Source organism: Semicossyphus pulcher, unplaced genomic scaffold, assembly GCF_022749685.1.
Source record: "Semicossyphus pulcher isolate SPU_LCO1_2020_fin unplaced genomic scaffold, fSemPul1.0.p SCAF_21, whole genome shotgun sequence".
In the NCBI taxonomy this organism is placed as follows: Eukaryota; Metazoa; Chordata; class Actinopteri; order Labriformes; family Labridae; genus Semicossyphus; species Semicossyphus pulcher.
In genome coordinates, this window is record NW_027211695.1 from 12380033 (window position 1) to 12394254 (window position 14222).

Below are 14222 nucleotides of genomic sequence, written 5' to 3' on the forward strand. Positions count from 1 at the left end.
ATAGACGACAATCTTTATCTTTCTTGTAGTTTCAGGAAGCTCACGGCGCCGGTGTCATCATGACAAGACCGCAGCCTCGGCCAGTCTGCACACGTGGCGGAGTGAACTTGTGGAATTTACAGATTATATGTACACGCTCGGCTTGGAGCTGAACTACACTCACTAAAGCAGGGAAGGATATTATCTTTCTGAATCTATTTCTACGACTGTGACTTCGTCTTTCTATCGTCTTTCACAGCTTTGTCTTGTGGCTTTAATTTAAAATGGCAGCTAACGCTTATCGTATGAGTTTAAAAAAACGGTTCATGTGTTTGCTTAAGCTCAAGGAAAAGATCCCCGACTAGCAAGTGAAAGATCCAATATGTGATTGTCAGGGTTAAATGTTTAAAAAGGCAGCACAAGGTAATGGACACGTTCGGTCAGGCAGATGGACGGACAGTAAAACAACAAATAGTGGCAACACTATCAACAGGGTTCCTACACGGCCCTTTACATAACGTTACTACTCAGGAGAGAGATCCACGATGGAAGACTGATGACACAAGTCTTTCCCTTTTTTACCTTTAGACAGGCAAACACTGTAGTGTAATTCCGCTATTTTAGAACCTGGGCGCAATGTTATCATATTTTGGAGTCTAATTGACTAATAGGCTTTGAAATGTCTCCAGTAGATGTGTTCAGCCTGCAGCAGTGAAACAAGCTGTATTGGCTGCAACATAATCCTTGATCGATCAAAGTGCATCCACTAAAAGTTCTTGTTGTTTCCACTGACAGGCTCAGATTTGTATTCTAAGTGTCTGACAACATTACAGTAAGAATCCCTACAGAGATAGACCTTTTTGTTACGGTAGGATCCTTCTAGTTACCCAGCAACAGCAATAACATCGCTCAATTCAAAGCCACCAGACTCTGTTGACAAACAGTGATTTTATGTCAGAAAAAGTTTGCGAACAAAAAAAAACAAAAAAAATTACCAGAATTCCGCAACAAAACTCTGATTGACAACCTTTCTGAGTATAATATCCGACTAACTGCCCGAACGTTTGCCCAGAACAGTTGGATGATCAGGTGAATTTCAGAAAGTCTGTCAGAAACTTTTCTCCAAACTTGCCGTTCATAGTGACCCACAAACTTACACTGCTTTTCTCTCTTATTGTCAATATTGTTGGTTTGAATAAACTAAACTAAATTGTCCCTGGACAAACCCAACCAGACAGGATTGATTAAGTTAAGTTAGAGTTTCAAGTCTTGGCCGGTCGATTGTAACGTACGTTCAAACCATGATGATACGATGGTGGACGAGCCATCGACCGTGGCTGTTGGAATCGTCAATCAGCCCGGCCATGCTTGATAAAAAATTATGAATGAAAACATACCCTCTCTTCCAAGATGCATTTCTTCATTTTATACATTTTTTAAAGAGGTTTATTGGTAGTGGTTAATCTGAAACCTCCATCATGGTGGGATTTGTCTGGTAACCAATAATTAAGGCCCAAGCTGCGATAACTTTCAGTAGTGTCATACCTTTTACCCATCTGTGCTTTACAGCTGTAGTAGTGTAATTTCAAAAAATCAACATCCTTTCTGATACTTAATATTTTCTACAGCCCTGAAAACAGTCGAGAGCATTTCTGAGCGTCCCCAGTTTCACATAGAAACCCTGTTTTGGACCACAGACGAGGACAGAATAAGTTCAAACAGAAGTTGGAGCACTGCTTAGGATAAAGGAACCTTGAATTTTACAGACAAGCAAAAAAAGGAAAAAAAATACTGTGTAGTAGGAATTCAATACTGGAGTCAAACTGTAGCTGTAATACTGCCACGACGAGTCGGCCGTTTAGCAAAACACAAGAAAAAGAAAAACTGAATCCTCTGCCCAGAGTATGTCCTTCGAAAATTAAGAGTTCCTAAAGGAAAGTCAGTCAACAAAGGTGTCACACAAATCTCCTGACATGTCAGAAGGTAAATTAAAATTAGCTTAATTAACCAGAGATTCAATCTTCCCAAGGATCCGGACCAGGAGAGGAAGTGAGGCGCATTGATTTGGGTGCCCCAATTGAGTTTCGTTAAACTGTTGTGCCCCTCAATCTCGAAGAAGCAGGTACAGAATATTCCGCAAAAGGTCCAGAGACAAGAGCAATCCTTAGTGAAGTAGAACAGGTAAAAACACTCAGGTAAATCTAGATTTCTGGCCTGGATGGCTCACAAATACTTTCGCAAGCATTCGTTCAGATCGTTTGCCTTGAAGGAAAACTCAACATCTTCCTAGAAGGAAATCCTCTTTTGGCAGTCGACTTTCTCAGGTTCTACCCTGTTTCACGCGAGAACCAAGGCGTGTTTCAGATCCGAATCCCATGAGATCCCATGTAACCTTTGGAAGTCCATCAAGTCTGGAGACAAATGCGGAGTTCCTGGATATTTGAAATGAAGGACCGGGCACTGTGGAAGTTTGTCAGGTCTAATGACCGATGAGAAGGACCACGAAAGGAGCAGGGTAGTTTATTCCTTGAAGCAGAAAATGGACTGAGGCAAACGTGGGTTGATTAAGACATCTCCACAAAGCGAGAACAGACAGGTAGACTGAGTTGTATCCCAGTTTAGCGTTTGAAAACACCTGGTTGAACCGAGGAAAGACGAGGGTAAGACCAAGAGGAACTCGCTGGAAGACAACCACGTATGGTCCCGGTCCAACCACATCAGGGATCATCGAGGAGACTAAGAATTAAGCCAAACCAGGTCAGTCAGTTTCCTTAAGAGTCCTGATACAAACCAAAACACTACATTTATCTTAACTTACGTCCACTATGTCAGAACTAAATCTAGACCCTGGTTCCAGCTGGGTTAAGAGTCCATCCGGGGTCTAGACAAGATGGTTTGGTTTAGCTAAGTTCTGAATCTCACAGGTTCAAAGAGAGAAACCCAGACAAACACTTGGTGATGGTTTTGGGTTTAACTTTGAATTGGAACTATTTAAAACCAGAACCAGGTCCTGGGTCATACTCAAGTCTAGTGCGGTCAGATTTGGTTCAGGTCGTCCTTCTGAGCTTCAGATCCACTCAAGTCTTTTAAAATCTGAACCTGGGGGGTTCTGGTTTGGTTATATTTGGCTCTTCTCAGGACTTGTCCCCGAGTTGAGACGGCTCCATTGGCCCCTCTTCGTCTGAGAGACCCGTTTCAACCGTGATGACCAAGGAGGCGACTGAGGCGCTGCTCGCCATTGGCTGTAGCTCACCTGGAAAAGGAAGGGAGGCGACATTAGACTGATGGTTCATCCCAAACAAGACTTCAGGTACATTTGGCTTCATTTAGTTTCAGATAAGTTTACTTTTGGTGCTTTCACACCTGAACTGGCTCAGAGGTTCAGATTAAGGGCCCTTTAACACCTACCTCCTTTGTTCTGGACATTTGGACCAAAACTACATCTGTTCCCCTTACCCACAGTCCAGACCAAACAACCAAACCTCAGTTTGGAGAAAAGGTTTGGTTTTGATCAAATTGAAGCATGGTTTCCGTTTTTCGTTTCAGATTTCTTGGGGGGCTTTTTGCCTTTATTTATAGGACAGCTGAAGTGAGACAGGAAATGTGGGGAGTAGAGAGTAGGGGATGACATGTACCAAACGATCAGCAAACCGGGAGTCGAACCTGCGATCAGTGTGTCGAGGACTGTGGTCTCTGTACATGGGTTGCCCCCTCCACCAACTGAGCCACACCACAGCCCCAAATTGAATCAGTTTGATTGCTTAAGAGTGTTGAAACCTTTGTTTTTGGAGGCTTGGCCATTCAGACCAATTGCAGGAAGCTTTGGCTGGTTATTTAAGAACCAATGAAGTAAAAACAATGCAACAACAGAAATGAGTAGCAGTAGCGGGAGGAGACCAAATGTCTGACTGAAATTTGATCAGACAACTTTTTGGAGAGGCATCGGGGGAAAAAAACTTTTTATTTTTAACATTTTTTCCCTCAGTCCCTCCAGGAATTTGCCAGCCTTTTCTGGGATTTTTGTGGCCTAAAAAGCCTGATTTTGTGGCAGATTTTTCCAAAAGTTGCACTACAAGTTGTGATATTTTTTGAGGCTTTTTTTGAGCATACCACGAAACATCCACTGTGACCAACAAACGCTCCAATAAAGCATCACTTCCAGCCTTTTCCATGTAAAGACGCCAAAAAAAGGGGAAAAAATGAGAAAATGTGTAATTTTGCACTGCAAGTGCCTATTTTAATGCTCTCCATCAGCCCAAAGAAGAATCTACACATTATTTATCACATTGAAGCTGCTCTACTTGTTATTTCAGGTGTTACGCTTGTATAAAAGCACTGATAAAAGACGGTGATCACCATCTCACTGTACAAACAACCTTTGAGATCAACACTGACTCACATCTGTTACAGAGCAACTGAATGGTGGAAAGTTAACCCCTTTTCCCCTCCTTGTTGATTCATTCAAAAAATTTGACTTTAAAGTGTTATGTAGCAGAACGACCACTGGGTGTCAGTATAACATCACTTATTCGCTCTACTCCTACAGCATCCCTTTGTGTGTGTTTATACGTTTCCTGTGAGTGTGTGTTACCTGTGTGTGTGTCGGTGGTGGCCGTCACAGGGCTGTCTCTCAGGGTGTCGGGGTCCTGGTAGTCCTGCGGCAGTCCCACCCGTCTCACCCCGGGGTCCAGCACCACCGAGGAGCTGCCCTCGCTCAGCGTGCCGTCGCTGGACGCCCCGGACACCACGGCCTCCAGGGCCAGGGCCCCGACTCCGCCCACTCCGACCCCACCGACCCCGCCCACACCGCCCAGGGCTAGGTCGTAGTCCAGCGGGAGGTCGTCCAGACAGTCTGCGTTCAGCTGGAGGAGGAAGAGGAGTTAAAAACATTTCAGATCCACAGATTGAAGGTTTTTCCACCTAATGGCACAACTTTTGGTCGAATCTGGTGAGTTAGAATTGTTTCAAGCAAATTCTAATGATTTAGACTTTTTCACCCGACTGTCAACTCTTGTGTTGTTTCTTCTGTGATAGAAAAAGCTTGTAAAATAGAACAATAAAAGTAGGAAATCTGTCTGTCCTTAGATTTACTCGACAAACATACATACATTCACCATCGTGGAGGACTGGAGGGCTTTTAGTGTTAACTTGATGCAATATACCCAGAAGGTGGTGGTCCAACTTAACCTGTAACCTTTAAACTACAAGTCTTTGAAACATCTCTATCCATTTAAGCCACGCCCATTTGTGTCGAGATAAGATCTGAGGAATCAACGACTTTCATAACATTCAGCCCTAGTATTCTGATTTTCAGACTCACCGCGATGCCCAGGGCTTTGAGGATGTTCATCTTGCACATGGGACACGTGCGATGATCCAGCAGCCACGGATCCACACAGCTCTTATGGAACAAATGTCTGCAGAGAACACACACACAGAGGAGTCAATCTGATGTCACATCAGAAAAATGGGGAACTGTGTTTACAGATGTTTTCGTTTTGTGTAGTTAAACAACACCAGCAAGAATCTGTGTAAACAAGCTTTTATCTTAAGAATCTCAGTTTATTATCTTTGAACAATACTAATCATGTCTGTCCCGAGGGAAATAAAAAGTTAATGTCGTCATAAAGTCTAACAGAGAATTAAAAATCTCTAATAACAAGGAAAGACACCGTTTTTGGTTACAGCTTCAGTCGTCAGAGAGTCATTAATCTGATCTGCCTGCTTTTATTTTGTAAGAAAGGAACACAAGAACAAAATAATGTGGTAATAAACAGTTTATATGCGTTTATATTAGTTATGTGAAACGACATCCTCTTTCTGCTTGAATGTAAATGTGTATCATGATTTAAACAGCAAAAACTCCTAAAAAAGAGGAACTAATTTCAGGGTCTTAAAGTGATAATCTCAAAGATTCTAAACAAACAGTCTAAAAAGGAAAGCGACCGTCAGCGGGGAAAATCAAGAGTTATCACCAGAGCCAACCGTGGAAGTCACACATGCGACGCTGTCTGGATATCTGTGTGCTCCTACAAATACCGTTTATCGCCATAAGGTGCCGCCAAAGAGAACGAAAGAACCTCTGCCTGGATCTGTTAGTTTGTTTGTTTCATAGTGTGTGACACAAATATTGTTTTGGATCTGAACTCTTTAAAACACACAAAGTCACACAAATATACAAATTAAAAAACTGATCGAGGAGGCAGCGGTAGACTAGCAACTCCTGTGCTCTGAATGGTTAAATTAAGGGTTTTGTGAATGGAGTTTGGTGGCTTCGAAGAGAAGAAAAATGTGACCGAATTTATTGTATTGGCTCTATTTATTGTTTTAGTGCATTTCGTATATAATACGTTTCACTGTGAAGCCTGACTCGTCTTTAAAGTCATTAAAGAACAAAAACATCCGACTCTTGCTCTTCTATCAGTACTAAGAGTTTTTTGCTTGAAGCTGTACATATGTTGTAGTTGCTGTCCAAGAAAAACACTGTTAAACTCTACTCAGAAATATATCAAGAGTCTGAATCAGGTTAGGTGGTGTCTACCTGCAGGGCAGTATGCGGACCACGTCGTTGGCCTTGTAGCCCTCGATGCACACGGCACAGTTGTCAAAGTCGGCCTCTGTCTCCTGGTCGCCTTTCCTGATCGTTCGAACCTGCAGCTTACTGATGGCCTTCTTCGCCGCGTCGCCAAGACGCCGCTGTGGAGAGAGAGGAGAGAGAGGGGGAGGGAGGGAGGAAGATGAAAGACTGATTAAGTCCCGGGTGAGGAGGCAGTGGTGGCAGATGTCCTGGAGATGAAAAACTTTGGGGTTTTTGATGTTTTCAGCTTGTTTATAAGTTTCACCTTTTTTCAGGTGAATGTTTGGAACAAAACCTGCTTCCTGTTGGGACTTTCTCCTTCACATCTCTTCCGTTTCTCATTATTTTCTTTATAAATTATTAAAAAACGACTCTTAACACAGATGTGAAAATGCTGTCGGTGTTTAAACCTCTGATGTCAGTAACAAAAGCAGTGATTTATGATCATTTGTGCAACAGTTTGGATGAAAGAACTTTTATCATGTTTCACAAGCTGTTTTTTATTTGTCTCTGTTTCTAATCACTTGAGCTCTTCTGGGAACACTCATCTGTTTATCGGCGCTGAATTAACAGAGCTGCAGTTAGTTTTCTTAGTAGTTTAAACTCTGAAAAATCATGTAAACGAGAAACCGATCCACTGAACTCGAGAGTTGTTCCGATACTAAATCCAGTACAGAAAAAGCCTCCAAAACCAGGTAACAGTCTCCAGTCAGGTGCTGTTACATCACTGCAGAAGAAGAGGTGAATGGAGGGCTCACCTGGTTCCGGTCTCGTGCGTTGGCGTATCTGAACCTCTGGATATAGTAGAAGACGAGCCAGGCGAGCGAGATGATCATCAGCACGATGAAGGAGATGGACACAAATACCACCGACGTCCTGCTCACGTACTTCTGCAGGTTCCTCGTCCCAATGGTGATCGTCATGGTGACCGTCACGTTATGCTCCAGCAGGGAGACCACCTCCCGACCTTTGGGCTCCGGGATCATGATGGCGACAACCTCGCCTGTACCTGGGGAGGAGGAGAAGATGGGAATGAACAAATATCAGTCCTCAGATGTTGGAGAAACCCTTTTTTAAAAAGATACTGATGCATATCTTCCAAACATAACGCTGCCTCAAAACATTGTTTGTGAAAACACTGATTGGCAACTTTGGGTCAGCAACATTTAAGGTAATATTTTAAACTAGTCATTAAACAGTTTCTTATTGCCTCATCAGCAGGAATAGAACGGCATTATGATTCATTTAAAGTCCTTGTCCACCTGATGAATGTAAGTCGTATACCCACAAGTGGTGGGAATGGCAGGGTAACTCACGATATTATACGATATGACGGAACGTGGCCCACGATAATGATAATATCACGATACAGCGATTCTGCAGTAATTGATATATTGGTGTCAGTTTCCCAGAGTTGGACACAAACTGGGATAAACTTAATTTACATAGCTATAAAACAGCTGTGAAAAACAAATCAGGACTTTGCATTTTAAAGTGGCTGGACCATCTCTTCTTAACTTCTTTTCACCACTGTCCAAAATTATCTCGTTGTCGTCTTCTTCTTTTATCCTGCTGTCAACTTCTTCTCTGGCCAATTCATTTCTGGTCACGTTACCCTCATTCACGTCATAAGCGTCATCGCGAGCAGTCATGAAGTAGTGACGCGGTGTGTCGAAATCCCAGAGGGGAAATTTGGGAACAATACGTGGTCTATGGATGGGGATGAATAATCGAGTACTCGTTGACGTCATTATTCAAGTGACGTTGACTCGCTCAGCTACATGCACCATGTCAGCCGTGACCAGGAAAAGTGACGTCTGGAAGTACTTTGACAACAAAGACGACAATAACATGCTGTGCGAGATATGTTGTGTTAAACTTGTAGATCATAGAAATACCAGTTCGATGCTTAACCACATGCGCTTAAAGCTCAAGGAGAAGCCAGCAGAGACACAGCAGGCAGTCTCCCATCACATCATTTGCTAGCCATATTAGCACACGTCGTGATGATGATATCAGAGCGGAGAAGATTAGCCTGCTAATAATGAAAATGGTGACTGGAGATATGCTCCCATTAAGTGTTAAGGAGAAGGCTTCTGTGAGCTGATACCGTTTGTTGAGCCGGAGTACAAGCCAGCATCACACCGGGCAACAGCTACAAGAGTGGAAGATATGCGAGTTACGTGTGAAGCAACACAGAAAGAAGTCCATACAGTCTGCTACCGCTGTGACATTTGACGATGGAATGTTACAACGTTAATTGAAGAATCTGTTAAGGTTGCTTTATGCTTTTGAAATTGCACTTGCTTTCCATTGTTGGCTTTTTATTTACATTAATGTGAAAGTGTTAGATAATGTTCTCTTACAGGCATACAGCTGACTATTTCCGGGCCAGGAGGTCTGTGTCCGACGTAGGTTTTTTTGAACGGTAAAAAAATAGCCATAATTTGCAAGTACTCGATTACTCGTTCATTAGGTTATTAGATTACTCGAATATTGAGATTACTGGAAATGCCCATCCCTAACTTGGTCCGTACAGGTATTGCACGAGTCAGGACAACGATATATTGCCGTATTGATATTTGCCCCACCCCTAATATCTACTCGCTTTTATCTTTGTTTTTGGTCTCCACCACCTCGTTTTTAGCTGTTTGATGCTCCACTACGTTCACCAGAGAGGCGAACAATTCATTATTCATTACATCACGCCACCTGGTCTTAAAATAAAGTACTGGACAAAGTCCAATATTCTGAGGGGAGCATAAACTTGTTTACAAAAATTGATAACAATCTATCCATCAGTTGTCAAAATTTCCAGTGTATTTCATCGCAGCTAGCATGACTAAAATAAAAAGAAATCGATAAACCTGCCAATCCTTACCACATGCATTTTTGAACAGTTTTGAAGAACAAGTATTTCAATAAACTTTTTACACAGACACTAAATCAAAATTAGAATTACATCTCTTCATTATGTTGAATTAGTTGGGTACAAACTTTTAAATCCTGTTTAAGTGACACACTAAAAGTTCAGCTCTGGTCCAGTTTGTTGGTTTAGCAGTGTGGATCTACAGTGGTATTTAAACAGTAATAACCAGGTTTTAACCAGGTGTTACAGTCAAACATGGGTTCAATAACTTCTGAAACATTGAGCTTATTTCTAAAGCGTTAAAAAGGAGAGTTTGAAGGAAGACGGAAAAATAATTTTTTTGTCTTCTTATGAAACACAAACTTTACTTCCTGGCAGAACAATCAGAGGTCAAAGTTCAGATGTAATAATTCAAATGAACTGCTCAAAGACAAGCCAACAGAGGAGCGTTAGCCTGCAGCTACAAGCTAAACCACAACACTGACCATCAACAGCTGCTTTTTCTGAGTCCAAAATAACACATACACAAAGTCTCTGTGTTTGTAAGGAAGACGAGTTTGAACATGACCCCTTTGGCTCTGCAGATGTGAGGAAGAAATACGAGTGTCTGCTGCTGTTTTGGCATGTTGGTAATTTAAGGTTTCACTTGTGACTGAATCATGAGGGACCTCAAATAACCTCAAACACAAAGAGGCAAATACCCCAGAGGATGGAGGTTGAAACTGCGGTTAAAAGAGCGAAAGTTTCATTTCTGTATCAAATATCCACCATGAAAAACTGGTGAAACTCTTGAGGGAACAAATTCAGATAAAACAAAGAAAGTCAGGGACAACGACAAGTTCCGAAAATCCCATGAAGGAGACAAGAGGTTAGAGGAATGTAACACTGTGTCAAAACAGGTTAACAACAAATTAGTCACTCATGAAGACGGAAAAATGTAACCGGCAGGCTACAGGAAAATCCTAGGGGAAAGTTTAAACAGTTTGTCACATCAACAGTAAACAGATTATTGAGCTGAATCAAGCTGAAATAAGGCCAATCTTCCTGTCCAAGTAGGTGTTTTTGTCCGTCAGAATCATAGACTGTATATAAGAAGTGGGCGAGGTCACTGGGATGTGAATTGGTCTGCGGACTGTTGTTTTGAAGCCTAAAGTTTGGCATTATGCCCGTCGCTATCTTGTTTTTCAGAGCCAGAAGCTAGCTTGGTTAGCAATGTGTATGCTAATTTAGGTTAGCAAACAATCCATATACATATACATACAGATAACAGGATGAACAAACAACCCACTTCCTTGAGTGGAGATTGAGACCATAAACTCATTAGGAAAATGTTTACTGAGGGAATAAATCAAGAGAGAAGGAGGACCATTTTCTCATAGACTTCTATATAATCAGAGACTACGTCCACTTCTTATACACAGTCCAGGGTGAGAAATGCATGCCGGGTGGATAAGTTATTCAGCAGAGGATTCTGACAGTGACAAATTATTTTACGGATGAATTTCAGTTATTTTCTCCGACAATGTTTCCTGCTTCTCTTTACATTTGTGCTCAATATTTAAATGTATCTGCCGTTTTATTTTGCTTAAATAAAAATAAACAAACATTAACAAAATGTATTATTCTGGAGGAAATTAGGACAAAACTTTCACCATGTTTGCTTAGATATACTTGTTCTTTGCGTGTGTGTGTGTGTTTGTGCGTGTGTGTGTGTGTGTGTGTGTGTTTGTGCGTGTGTGCTTTGCCGACCACACACTGGATAAACTCCCCCGCGGCCTGAACTGAACTGGATTCAACCTCTCCGAACACACAGAAGCAGAAATTGATTAGTCTCAGCCTAAAAATAAACCCGTGGGATCAACGTGTCCTTGCCCACACAAACACACACTTCTCAACCTCCACATCTGTGAGGACCTCACATGCAATTATACATTCAAAATATAAACCTATAACTGATGTAGGTGAACTCACAGTTCAAATGTTTCAATTTATTCCCCACAAAACAGAACTATAAACTCTTTGACGATGAGATTTTCAAAATAAATTCACTTATTTAGGGTATAAACAGGAAAAAACATCCATTTAACATATTTGAGTAAAAAAAATGTTTCAGCTCAACATCCCAGAAAAAGTAGCCACCTGAATATAAAGGTGGTTATTGCTATTGTTAAATGTTTAATTCTCAACCCAATCAATTAATATGTCGGGTTTATCAACTGAACATTAAGCTGCAACATTTTTTCTTTCTTATTAAATATATCTTTACTTGTTAAGCAAAACACCCCCTAAAAATCCCCTTTTCCTGCTTTTATTTTGTAAGAAAATATATATCTTCATGTTTTAACCTTAGACTGTATACAAGTAGAGGATGTAGCCATTGTGATGTCACCCTATACAGCTGCCATCTTGTTTTTCGGAGCCAGAAGTGACCATATTTGGACAAAAGGGTGGATATTAAACGGGCTAAGTTCAGTGAATGAACTGGCTGAGGTGACACCTAGCAGCTCCCACCTGTCACTCAAAGAGGCCACGCCCCTAATGATGCATCACTTTAAGCCTTAATATAATGTAAACAGGTGAGTTCTATAAAGATTCTCCCCAATTCTGTAAACATGTTTATTTCTGCTGCAAAGTTTTAACATGGGGCTCTATGGGGACTGACTCACTGAGGGAGACAGCCTCAAGTGGACAACAGAGGAACTGCAGCTTTTTGGCACTTCAGTGATGGCTTCATGTTTATTGCCTCAGATTGCCGCTTGGTTTAAAACTGTTACTCAGACAAAAACACTGCATACAAAAACTGCATAAAGACCTCGACTTAATCGATCTTTGGAATTTTACAAGAAAGAATCAAAATATCGGCTGCTTTATTTTTCTCTTTTATTAAAGTAAACTAAAGATACTTAGGTTCTGGACTGATATTCGGATCAAAAGGAATGTTAAGGCGACCAAAGCAGAACCAAAAAGAGAAAATAATTCAGTATAACATAAATCTGACAGGAGACTCCTATGAAGTTCAGGGAACGAGGAAAACGTCCAGCTCACATCAGAAAAACTGACCCTGACCCTGAACACGTCAAGAGGAAGTTGATTTATAGTTAACACACACACACACAGTTATTTTTGTCAGTGTTTGTGTGTGGGGGAGCTCCGGGGATCCCTGAGGGGGTTTCCAGCTGACAAAAGGAGCAGGTTTCGAGTCACAGAATCAGTTTGTTTTGTAAAAAATACATCTAATATCAATTTTATCTGATGCTGTTAGGACACAGCAGGCGTCAGAGACCTTCAGTCAGCAGTTTGTCTGATAACCAGTTCAGACGGATCGACACGGTCACGTTTCCCAGCTCATTGAGTCAGCGTTTTGATCAGTGTTTGGCGTTTAAAATGTTGATATGTCCTCATTTTGCACATTATGACTGAGAAATGGACCAAAACGCAAAAAAAAAAAAATCAGTTTTATCAGGATATTACAGATATTTAAAAACGGCTTCCTTCCACATAAAAACTAGGTGCTTTTATTTACTGGAGTATTATATACGTTCATACATCTGGCTGTGCAGACATTTGTATTGATTAATATGCCAGTAATGAACCCAATTAATCACTGTCAAAGTGTCAAAAATGGTGAGAAAGAAAACAACATTTAATTTCCTATCATATCTTGCAATGTGCTGTTTTGTCCAATGACAAAACTAAAAAAGGTATTTAGTTCCCGATGAAGAGTAAATTCATCAATAAACCACCTTATAAGCATTAAACGGATAAAAGAAGGACTTTCTAGATAACTTCCACAAATGAAGTAATAAATAAAAGAACAAAAATGTTTAAACGATGTCACGTTTTTAGTGGTTTCTTTAAAGTTTCAGGAATCATCCCAGGTGATATCTAAATAAGTGAGTGTACCACAAACAACCTACCCACGTATTTTTACACTGTTATTATAATTTAGAGATACAATAAAATAATAAACAGTAAAAATAATGGGGACTATAAAAAACCCCCACTGCATTTGCAACAAACTGAAATCTTGATCTAATGCAATGTGTGTTTGAATAAAAACAGACCAGAAAGTTCATTTAATTATTAACTTATTAACAGTTCTGCACCTGCACACCTGAACTATTTTACCTTCATTCTTATTGATAGTAATGTTGTGTAGAAAACACCAGCTCTTACATAACAACGAAAACTAGATATATTTAAACCAGATCTTGATTTTTAACTAACATCTGTTGTATGACACATGTATAAAAGAATGAATATTGAACAGTACCTAGATGGGGCATGGTGATGGTGTCGTTAACATTAGCAGACCCCACATTAAAGATGACCACCGCGGACGCGTTGTGCGCGGCGGCGTGGCGGATCTTGTCCTTGTAGGTGCAGTTTCCCCGGGCGATCAGCGCTATCCAGGCCCCGGCCGGAGCGGGCACCAAGAACCGGCTATTGGGGTCGCAGGCCTGGCGGTCGTGCGGGGCAGCGGGCAGGACCAGTACTCCCTTCGCGTCCCTCTTCGGGGAGTGCTCACCGTAACGGCCGCACTCCGTCTTCTCGGTGCGGAGCTCCGAGGTGGCCGGGTCCACATACGTGATGTTGACGAAGGCGGTGTACCACTCCTCCCGCTCCGCCACCGTGAAGTCTAAGCACAGCAGGTGCACGAAGCAGAAGGAGAGCAGCCACGTAGAGAGGGCCAAACTGCGGCAGGCCGCCACCAGAGAGCCCGGGGCCATGCTGAGCCTCCCCGGTGAGAGCGAGCCGTCCGGCGGTTGGTCGGGCGGAGGAGCCCGTTAGCGTCAA

The 14222-nt window shown here is 41.7% G+C and overlaps 1 protein-coding gene across 1 annotated transcript; it reads right to left on the reverse strand.

The window, feature by feature from the left end:
- Positions 1-999: 999 nt before the first annotated feature.
- On the reverse strand, positions 1000-14192 carry rnf150b (ring finger protein 150b). The gene is made up of 6 exons (XM_069672411.1): positions 13699-14192; positions 7315-7565; positions 6521-6675; positions 5300-5396; positions 4571-4841; positions 1000-3232 (listed from the first exon to the last, which is right to left on the reverse strand). The coding sequence occupies exons 1-6, from the start codon at positions 14153-14155 to the stop codon at positions 3114-3116; spliced, it is 1350 nt and encodes a 449-aa protein (XP_069528512.1). The 5' UTR covers positions 14156-14192; the 3' UTR covers positions 1000-3113.
- Between the last annotated feature and the right edge of the window lie 30 nt (positions 14193-14222).

Bases quoted from the DNA above. Each gene is read 5' to 3' on its own strand.
- rnf150b (XM_069672411.1), bottom strand. From the start codon at position 14,155: ATGGCCCCGGGCTCTCTGGTGGCGGCCTGCCGCAGTTTGGCCCTCTCT. The intron at 7,566-13,698 runs GTACTGTTCAAT...CCTCCTCCCCAG, and splicing joins CATCACCATGCCCCATCTAG to GTACAGGCGAGGTTGTCGCC. The intron at 3,233-4,570 runs GTAACACACACT...TTCCTTTTCCAG, and splicing joins CACCACCGACACACACACAG to GTGAGCTACAGCCAATGGCG.